The 10440-nt window shown below is 26.5% G+C and overlaps 1 protein-coding gene across 2 annotated transcripts; it reads left to right on the top strand.

The window, feature by feature from the left end:
- The first annotated feature begins 737 nt into the window (after nucleotides 1–737).
- Nucleotides 738–8384, top strand: LOC111032489 (N-acetylneuraminate 9-O-acetyltransferase). Of its 2 annotated transcripts, none has more exons than XM_022312848.1 (14): nucleotides 738–1158; nucleotides 1257–1353; nucleotides 2792–3059; nucleotides 3145–3264; nucleotides 3327–3461; nucleotides 3581–3816; nucleotides 3876–4007; nucleotides 4077–4225; nucleotides 4839–5008; nucleotides 7131–7367; nucleotides 7437–7543; nucleotides 7605–7821; nucleotides 7888–8106; nucleotides 8184–8384. In XM_022312848.1, the coding sequence occupies exons 1-14, from the start codon at nucleotides 987–989 to the stop codon at nucleotides 8307–8309; spliced, it is 2385 nt and encodes a 794-aa protein (XP_022168540.1). In that variant the 5' UTR covers nucleotides 738–986; the 3' UTR covers nucleotides 8310–8384. The 2 variants fall into 2 exon arrangements, with proteins under 2 accessions (XP_022168540.1, XP_022168541.1); XM_022312849.1 differs by having other exon boundaries at nucleotides 1244–1353.
- The last annotated feature ends 2056 nt before the right edge of the window (nucleotides 8385–10440 follow it).

The following is a 10440-nucleotide window of genomic DNA, read 5'->3' as shown; positions in this document are numbered from 1 at the left end:
ACAGAGCAAAGTTTTTGAATTTTGAACATTTTGTATTTTTGTATCGAAGGAATTGTCTATGCTCTATAATATAGACTCAATATAGTATAGCCGTATAGCGGTTGGTAGGTTTATGATTTTCGATCGATGCAAAAACTATTTCTATGCCACTGCCACCTATCCAGTATCCTGCTACCTAATTTCATCTATTATGTGGCTACAGTTCTTGTAAAATATATTATATATTTATATACATACATTAGACATTTAGACTGAACCTGATTGTGGTGTATATGTAAAAAGTAAAATATAATAATTTATTTTCAAATTGTAACGTTTATATAGATTAATAATAGCTGCAGGTAGTGCTATACATATAGTGAGCAATATAATGGCGTTGGTCGTCTAATGCAATTTCTATAAACATTTTAATTGTAGGAATTACTCGAAAATGTTGTTCAGTTTTTTATTTGAAAAATATAATTAATAATTATTATTATAAAATCAATAGACAATGGTTTTAATTTAAAATATTATATTGAATTATAGCGACAAAATATCATACAGCTTATTTCCCTAATAAAAAGGTCCATCGTCATTCGCCCAACGGTTCAATATCGTCCATATGATACTTTTTTTTTTATTCTCTTTACCCACGATAATATCGTACACTATTGTACACTGTAATTGTACACTCGTCCACACATTTTGGATTGTACAGTATTAATGTATTATAGGTTGGTGCGATATGGCTACACTGTTTTAGCCCCAATGGTCATTAGGCAATGATTTCTGATCTCATCCTCCCGAAAAAAAAAAAATAAAGTGTTAATTATTTAAGCGGAAGTTTTGTTGTTTTAACCCTTCTGCTCCGTTTTTCGTTTAATAATAACATTTTTTCAATAAATTGAATATAATTGTCTGCAAGCTGTGATTTGTCGTGTGTTAAGTAAAATCAACGCACAACGGATAGTGACCGAAATATCAGCAATGCTTATATATGATTCATGAAAATGGCCGATGATCAAATCTCCGACGAAGCGCCGCTATTATGCAATGAATCCGTTCAGAGGCACGACGACATTAATAAAAAATTTAACTCTAAAAATGCCAAGAAAATAGCATTATGCTTTGTGTTTTGGTTTATTGTCATCCATTCTTGTATTCATTTGTTTTATGGTAAGTATACAAAAACAGGCAGTACTTAGTTATACACAACTTGCAACTTTTGATTCTATTTCCGACTATTCATATTATAATCTAGTATATTTTTGTAGCAAGAGATTCCTGCAAATGGCTTCTATCCGACGGACGATACAAAGGTGACATGGGCTGGCAACCATATGGTTGCATGATGCACGAATATAGTGAATTGTAAGTTTAATTTTGGTTCAGTCTATTTCCCAAAGTATGATTTTGTTGTTGAAATAGGCTGTAGTAATGGCTATTTGTAACTTCTCAGTTATAATGCTCACAGGAGATTGGTAGAATAGGTGCAATGGAACATGCATGATATGATCACCTGATAAAAATAGTTTTATTAATACAAATTATTATTATTGTTGTGTATGTGATTGTTATAAATTATAACAAGTAATTTTCATAGCATACCTATACCTACTTTAAGCATTAAGTAAAACTAAAGAACATTTTAATATTAATCAATAAATATTATTAACTTTTAGAATTGGACTATCTTGAGGATTTGAGTTAGACTTAATTAAAAAATGTTATAAACTTTAAATAATATGGTTGAGTTAAAACTGATCAAAATTAATTGGTCAGTTGTAGGTATTCTGTAGATGTAAATTTGTTACATCTCCGTGGCTATTACTGAATCAGGCGCGGATCCAAGGGGCCATGGCCCCCCCGTAGACTCACGCTTAAATGGACTTGCATAACTTGCATTTTTATCAGACTTATAGGCTGAAATTTTATTTAAGATGCCCCCCCCCGTTAATACGTTCTAGATCCGCGCCTGTACTGAATTGTGTTAAAACTAAGGAGTAAAACAATTTTGATTGGTAGCAACTAAATATAATTCTACCATTATTTTGCTTAACGGCCAATGGTTGGAAATGTATAGTTTGAATGCATTTATGCCAACTGGTTTTTGTTTAAGAACTTTTCAGATTAATGTGTCCCTAGGTTAGGTTAGTGTGAATGTATGTCAATAAGTCATACATTTCCTTTTATTCCTATGTTTAAAATATATAAATGTAATCAATTTTTTTTCTCAATTTATGTTAAACTTATTATTTAATTATTTTGTTTAACAATGTAAGTTTGTGTTTTTATTTTTGAATAAAATAGCAATAAGTGTAAGACCGCCAGTCTAAGCATTATATTGATAAAAAATTATGAGATTTTGAAAAAAAAAAATGTGGAAGATTTAATAAATTGCTGTTACGTGCTTGGCAGTCTATAATAATCAAACTTAACAATTGAATAACTATTTGTTAATATTAAATTATTGTTTCTAAATTTAAAGAAGAACATTATTATGTAGGTACTATAAAATATCAACATCATATCGAGTACAGGTTAACAAAAATCTTTGACAGTCTCATATATAATAATCTACCATGAATAATGTGAGCTTAATTTATATATTAAATTAGTAATATGGGAACAAAAATACCTTGCTGTCGTACTGTATCATACAATTCCAAATCGAACACCAATAATAAAATCATTAAATTAAAATAATAGTTGATTGTACATCCAACATTTATAGAATTTTATTTACTAAACTATTTTGTATTTTTATGCTTAATAATTAACATTTTATTTATTAAAATATTGATTTCAGAGATTGTAGCCGTTGCTTAAAATATTTAGCATTTAGAGGAAGTCATAACCAGTTTCATTTTATTGGTGATTCTAGAATACTAGATATATATAATGCTCTAATTCATACTATAGAACCAAAAGCACAATTGGTTAAAAGTTCAAAATTTGCACTATCTCATTATTCTGACTCTGATCATCTATTCCATGACAGTCGTCTGAAATTGGATGTAAATTTTTTTGGGAGTCCATATATAGATCCAATGGTCAAATATTTTAAAAAATTGAAAGCAAGTAAATTGAACATATATTTAAATATTTTTACTTTATATTCGACCTAAATAAAAATAAAATTTACAGTGATATATGATATAGGATGTAAATGATAAACCTCGAGTAATTGTAGCAGGAAGTGCTATTTGGCCCATAATTCAATCAAATGGATCCTTAAATGGTATTCAAGATTATATTGCTAATATCACGCTATTAATTGAGGTAAGACAATATGAAGTATAGTTTATACAAATTAAAATTAAATTAAATATATTTTGTTTTAGCCTATTAATGATATCTCATCAAAATCAATAGTGTTGTGGGTTTTGCAAGAACCAGTTGAAGAGAGTAAACTTGATAGTTCAATGTCTATGGTTACTAATAATTTAATTGATTTGTATAATGAAGCCGCAATGGATGTAAGCTTATTATTTTATAGTAAATACATTTTCTGTGTAAATTTGTTATAGTAGGTCTCTAAATCTTTATTCAAATTCTACGAGTATTATTAAATGATAAGATTTTTATAAATGTTTAGGTTTTAAGTAAAAGTTCAGCTGAAATGTGGTGGAGTTCAAGACTTGTTTCCCAGGGAGAAATGAATGATAGTCCAGATGGTCTCCATTCTAGTAATGCATCTTTACGATTAAGAGCTCAAATATTGTTAAACTTATATTGCAATGATCATATGAATTTTAATGATGGTACCTGTTGCTCAAGTACTGAACCATACACTTCATTACAAAGTTATATGTTGGTTTTTTTTATCATTTGGTAAGCTACTTTAATAAACACCCATGTTTAAATTTTTAATAAATTTGAAATTTATTTAGTATTTTCATTGGAATCCTAATGGCAGTTAGATATCGACAAAATAGGTTATCTAAAAATGAACCAAGCTATGTGGTAATGATTTCTCTTGCAAAATTGGGTCTTATTATGATTTATTTTTACTTATGTGACAGGTAAATTATTGATTCTTCTATTATTTATTAGAATATTTTATGATGTTTATTAAAATACTTTACTTTCAGAACTAATTTTTTCATGAAAGAAAACAAATATTATTCTGACGCCAGTTTTTGGTTGCCTGTTGGTTATGTATTTGTTCTTGGTTTATTTTTTACTGAAGAAAGTAGATACACAAAAGTACTTCATCGAGATCAAACTGACGAATGGAAAGGTATTGATTATAAGAATTTTTTTAATTCAATCATGTTTCAAAAATTATATAAATATAGGTACTTACATAATACAATTACAGAAAGTTAAAACATTTCAAGATACATTATAAACATATTATGTATAACTCATAATAATCTGATATATATGTATATTAATTCATATAGTATCAGCTATTTTGTTGTTATAAATGTAGGATTTAGGCCGTGTTTGGAAAGAATGTAGTTCATGAACGTATGTTCATGTTCATATTTAGTGAAAGTCGCTCGTTTTTTCAAATTTAACTTGTAAGACTATAATTTTGATTGAGTTTTGGCGATTTTGAAGATACTATTTATTTTACATTTGTTAAATTTATTGATTTATTGTTTTATATAATAATATTTTCTTATTATAATTCTTATTATAAAAAATTTAATGTACGACCCTGTGAACACATTCATTTTTTCAATGAACGTGAATGCAAATTCGTTTATTTGAAGAAAAAAACACGAATGTGAACGATGTCTTTTTTTAAGGACTTTACAAAAATAAATTCATTATTTTAGCAAAGTTTAGAACACTGGATGGATTTAGAGGTGACTGAACAAGTAAATAAAACATTTTATTTCTAGGTTGGATGCAATTAATAATTTTAATATACAATCTAACTGGAGCAAGTATCAAAACATCAATTGCAAATCATGTTCAAATATTAATATCTGCATATCTATTTCTTACGGGCTATGGACATTTTTATTACATGTGGCATAGAAGTGATGCAGGACTTACTCGTTATTTTCAGGTAAATCATTGAATTTGTTGATTGTATCTATAAAATCCTCATTTATCATTTAGATTTTCCTGTTACACTCCTTTATCATTCTCTGGTCTTGTGTGAACTTTATACTACTGGACGGAGAACTGATAAAGGAGAGTGATGTGGAACAATTCATATTTTGATTGTATAAAATAATAATGTTTTTAAATATAATATTTAATAGACTTTGTACAAAATAACTAAAATTGTTCATAGCTACAAATTTTAACTCAAAATGCTTATGAAAAATATGTGCATAATATGTAATTTTGATATGTTAAATTGCTGTAAAGAAAATGTTTGAGAATCATTGGTTTACATTTTCAAGCCTTAGCTATTAACATTGAATATTGTATAAAATGTATTACAAAATCATTTTAAAATGTTCATCATTTTATATTTGTGTGTATTTACTACCAATATTACAAAACGGATCAGAATATCAAATGAACATCACACAACATTAAAATGTGATACGCATTAATTGCTCTGTGTATTTTTTTTTTTTATATGACATAATTTGATTGTAACTACATTTTAAATTTTACACAAATGATTTGAATCATTAATTTTTGAAACTAAGGAATTTATAATTGTTTTTAATCTATAATTTTACAACATATTTTTCTAATACTCAAGTTAACTTAGGATGTATTATAGACTATAGTATACAATTTGAACCATAACATAAAACAATTTATATTTTATACAACTTATTATATTTACATAGTTTTTACTTTATTCATCACTATAGATTTAGGGTTAGGATGTTTTAAAAAAACTCATTTGAGGCTTACCCTTAAAACATTGAAATTTGATATTATGAACAATTGTATTATGGATCAAAATACACCATAAATTATTTTAATAGATACTGAGTTCTGTCATTCCATATTGGTTTTCTAAAGTTGTGGCACCGACAATAATACCTACTTGTTGATATGTCTGTAAATGAATATAATATGACACATCAGTGTAACATAAACAAACACCTGTACTTGGACAGTTAAAATAATATTAACTATCTTTAAGTTTTAAAATTAAGGAAAAATTACCTAATATGTATAAAGTTTACAAAAAATTGCCTATAATATAAACAGAATGTCTGAAAAACAAATAAGTTAATTTAAAACTAATAATATTACACATTCTAAATACCTAATTTTTATTTTACCATCAACTAGTCCTAGTCTATAAATTAATTACTAGGGCGTAGATATTGAAATAGTAAAAAAGTAGTAAAATGTATTGCAGTATTGCACTAAAAATAACAATGTTTCGTTATAATGTTATGAATATTTTTAATTCATTGTTTAATGTTTTTTATTTTTTCTTATATAAAATTTGAATCCTACAAAAACAAAAAACTTTTTTACATTTTATTTTAACAATCTAATCTAACCATCTTATACATAATTGAATTGGACTATAATTTTTTGTTTTCAACTGTCATATTCAACTGTTCTTTGATTTGGAACCAAAATTTAACAAAATTGCATTATAATTAATAAAATTCAAATAATTGCACTTAAACATTTTAGATTTTAATGCTTACTTACTTAGCAAAAAACCAGTTGGTAAATATGTAAATGTGATAAACACTACTATAATAGTGTTCCATTGTACCAAATACAAAAAATAACTCATCAAATATTTTTGAGGTACAATTGTGCCCTGTATGTGGTATTACATTTTTTTGTTATTCCTGATAAGAAAATGTATTGGTATTTTATATTATTAGCCCAAAACAATTTCTTTGAATGTGTTTGGTATGTGGTTCCATTTTAAATATCAACAATAAATCATATTCTATATCCCTATACATTTTCCAGTGAGCCAAATATATCAATTTATATTTTTTTCTTAAGTAAATGTCAATAATGTGTTATTTTTAAAAATGTTGAGTAACAAAATAAAGATAAAAAATTTAGTTTTAATATTTGCTCTTAAACATAAATAGTTATTAGTAAAACAAAAATACATTAGAAAATCAATGCGCTGATATGTTAGATTTGTATTATAAAAATTACAAATAAATAATAATGGACCTAGTATAATATTTAAACTAAAATGTATTAATCTTAATAATTGGGATTTTGTTTTTTAGATCTTATTTAGGTTGAACATGTTGACTGTAGTGTTATGTGTTTGCATGAACCGGCCATACCAATTCTATTATTACATACCTCTAGTATCATTTTGGTTTACCATTCTGTACTTACTTTTAATTTGTCCACCTCGTGTAACTGCAGCTTCATCTGAAATAAGACCGGCCCAGTACTTATATATAATTTTAAAAATATTATCTCTTTTCATTTTCATCACCATTCTTTATATGTCTGAGGTATGTTTAATTATAATACCCATATTTTATATATATTAATGATGCATCTTAATAAATTTTAATTTTTAGGTATTTTTTGATAAAATTTTTCTCACGCGTCCATGGAAAGCCTTATTTGTAACTACGGATGACGATATTCATGAATGGTGGTATCGGTGGAAACTAAACCGTTTTAGGTAACAAATATAATAAATTCAGTCTAAAATATGTATAATAATTAAAAAAATATATGTTTAGTGTTGTTAATGGTGTAATACTGAGTTTTATCATCATATTAGCTCAACGTTATAATTTAATTGATGACAATAATCACAGTAATTTAGTGTTGCCTCGATTAGCTGTGTTCTCTTCATTTGTTGCATTTATTGGACTTATTGCCTCGACTGTTTATAATATTCTGTGTCAGAATAAAACAGAATGCTATGAATTATTATCTTATACATCAGTAATTCCTGTAAGATTCTGTAATAATTATTAAAAATTATTGTATTTACTAAATAAATATTATTTTTATTTACAGATAATAAGTTACATTATATTAAGAAATGTTTCTGGCGTATTGAGAACACGTTTCTCCAGTTTATTTGCTTGGTTTGGCAGAATATCGTTAGAATTAATGGTTTGCCAATGTCATATATGGTTAGCAGCCGATACTCATGGAGTTCTTGTATTATTGCCTGGTTATCCAGTACTCAATGGTTTAATTGTTTCTTTCATTTTTATTTGTATCTGCCACGAGGTAATTATATCCCATTGATACTAAATAATATCTAATATTCTAAATCATTTTTTTTCAATGCAAATATAATTTAACAGTTACATGATATTACAACCAAATTGACGCCATATGCTGTGCCATCTGATCATAAAGATTTATTCCGTAACCTGATATGTTTTATCTTGTTGTTAATACCGTTGGGAGCAAACGACGGTATGTTTTAAATACAGTATGTTCATGCATACACAATAAGTTGTCAATTGTGAAACTATTTTGTTTTTAAATTACCAAAGTAGTATCAATGAAACTGTATTTATAAAATACTGTAATATTTAGGTTGTTTTTATACTGAAGTTGTTAATTTGTATATCCTATGAAGGCAACTGTTGAATCATATTATTGTTACTATTAGTACTATTAATTTCTCAGAATCAAATGTTTTGACATGAACAACTATATTATACTATGATTATATTTTTAAAATTAGTATTAATAAAATAAATTTATTTTGTGATTTTTCTCCTTTGTTTTTAGTCATTATTTACTTAGAAAACTTAAGTTATCTCAGTTCCAAATTTATAATCTATTTTGTTCTATAGTTCATATGTAGGCTTTTTCTGCATTACATACTTCTTCTTTAATGTTAATCCAATTTTGGTTTAATAACAATACATTATTGTATCACCATTGTACCACCATTGTACCATATTGATAATAGTAAGGTACGCCACTAAGGTCTTAACTATTCATTAGCTTTGAATGTTTGATTTAATTATTTAAATTCTGGATAAAACATTACGTAAAAAAATATAATAGGATTACTGCACATTTTAAATATTTGTTTACACAATATTATTTCCATTACTCTTGTACTTAGTTAAGTAAATTAAAAACCGTTCTTAAAATATCAGGTTAAAATTAATGGTCGCTGAACTGGCAAAATTATACCAGTTATAAAATCTGTTATAAGCCAGTTAGCATTAACCGACACTTAAACAGACTTTGAAAGAACAATCCTAGGATAACAAACTTAGCAGTAATCAGGAATTACTGTGCTTAATATATTATTTAAGGCTCTTTATAGGCTTTTATAGAAATAAGAGACCTTAGAATTTAAAAATGCCCAAAACTTGCTATAGAGCTGACTTGTATGATATCCTTACACTTAAGTTTGATAATAATAACAATTGATTCTAATATTATAACTAATAACACATGATTGGTTATGCTAAATCTATCTGCAAAATGACTTTTTTGCGTTGGCCAGAGGGAAAAAACAAATTGTGCTCTGACATACTCTTAATGACTTAATTGTTCTTATAATGTAACTGAGATTTTAATGTCAAAATGAATATTCTGGTGTGAAGTTACATGAGCTTAGTTTTATTATAATTTTCATTATGTATTTCTTGGACAATTTTTGTACTCAAGAATAACTGTTAAAAATAATTCCACTATTCGGTCCGTGAAAATACTTAAAATGATGGTTGGGGCGTAAGGCACTCTTTCTTAGTTTTTGTGTTCTTAAGTTATTATTAGATTTAAAAAAAAGATTCTTCATAATGTGCCTGGAAGTAAACTCATGCAGATCATTATCAGATACTGTAGTCATTTAAAGGGAGGGAGGAAAATAATATCTAGTAATATACCAAGTTTTTTATTATATCATGACAATAACAATTTAACTGAGTAAAACAAGGTGGTGTAATATATATGTTTTTTCGTTACAACAGTGATACTCTATCTAATCTACCCAGAATATTGAGTAAATACAAATAGTTTGACCTGTTTACATTTCAGTATATTATACTATTAAACTAAACATACAAATTATTAACTTAAGTTTTTAACCAATATTAATAATAAATTACATTTTATACTTAGTATGAAGGCAGATATTCAATTGCATCTCGTGACTTATCATTTTTCTTAAGCATACCTAACAAAAATGATAATAGGAAGAATTTGAAATTCTGTTGTTTTTCGAATATTTAATCTCAATAACTAATCTGAATAATTATTTCTCCTAGATTACTATTCATTAATGGATATATTTGCCATTTTTTTAGAATCAATTAAGAATAATGTTTTTTGAAGTTAAGAACGATCATAAATCCGGATTTACATTTATCGTTTGTAGCTTGTAGGTGATAAATAATATAGTCTGTTGAAATAATAGACGAAATACTAAATAGCATAATAATGACAAAACTGCGGATAGCGTTTATCTGTATACGTAAAAACAAATTAAATGCCGAGGGTTCCTATTAGTATTCTTTAATCTGTGGTTCCAATTCCCAGTTTCCCACTATAAAACAGTTGTACCTATATATAATATATTACATAATGATGTAA

Source organism: Myzus persicae, unplaced genomic scaffold (genome assembly GCF_001856785.1).
Source record: "Myzus persicae strain clone G006 unplaced genomic scaffold, MPER_G0061.0, whole genome shotgun sequence".
Taxonomy (NCBI): domain Eukaryota; kingdom Metazoa; phylum Arthropoda; class Insecta; order Hemiptera; family Aphididae; genus Myzus; species Myzus persicae.
Note: the sequence above shows the minus strand (reverse complement) of the source record. Positions and strands in the feature narration are given on the sequence as shown.

Bases quoted from the DNA above. Each gene is read 5' to 3' on its own strand.
- LOC111032489 (XM_022312848.1), top strand. From the start codon at position 987: ATGAAAATGGCCGATGATCAAATCTCCGACGAAGCGCCGCTATTATGC. The intron at 3,817-3,875 runs GTAAGCTACTTT...AAATTTATTTAG, and splicing joins TTGGTTTTTTTTATCATTTG to TATTTTCATTGGAATCCTAA. The intron at 7,544-7,604 runs GTAACAAATATA...ATATATGTTTAG, and splicing joins TGGAAACTAAACCGTTTTAG to TGTTGTTAATGGTGTAATAC.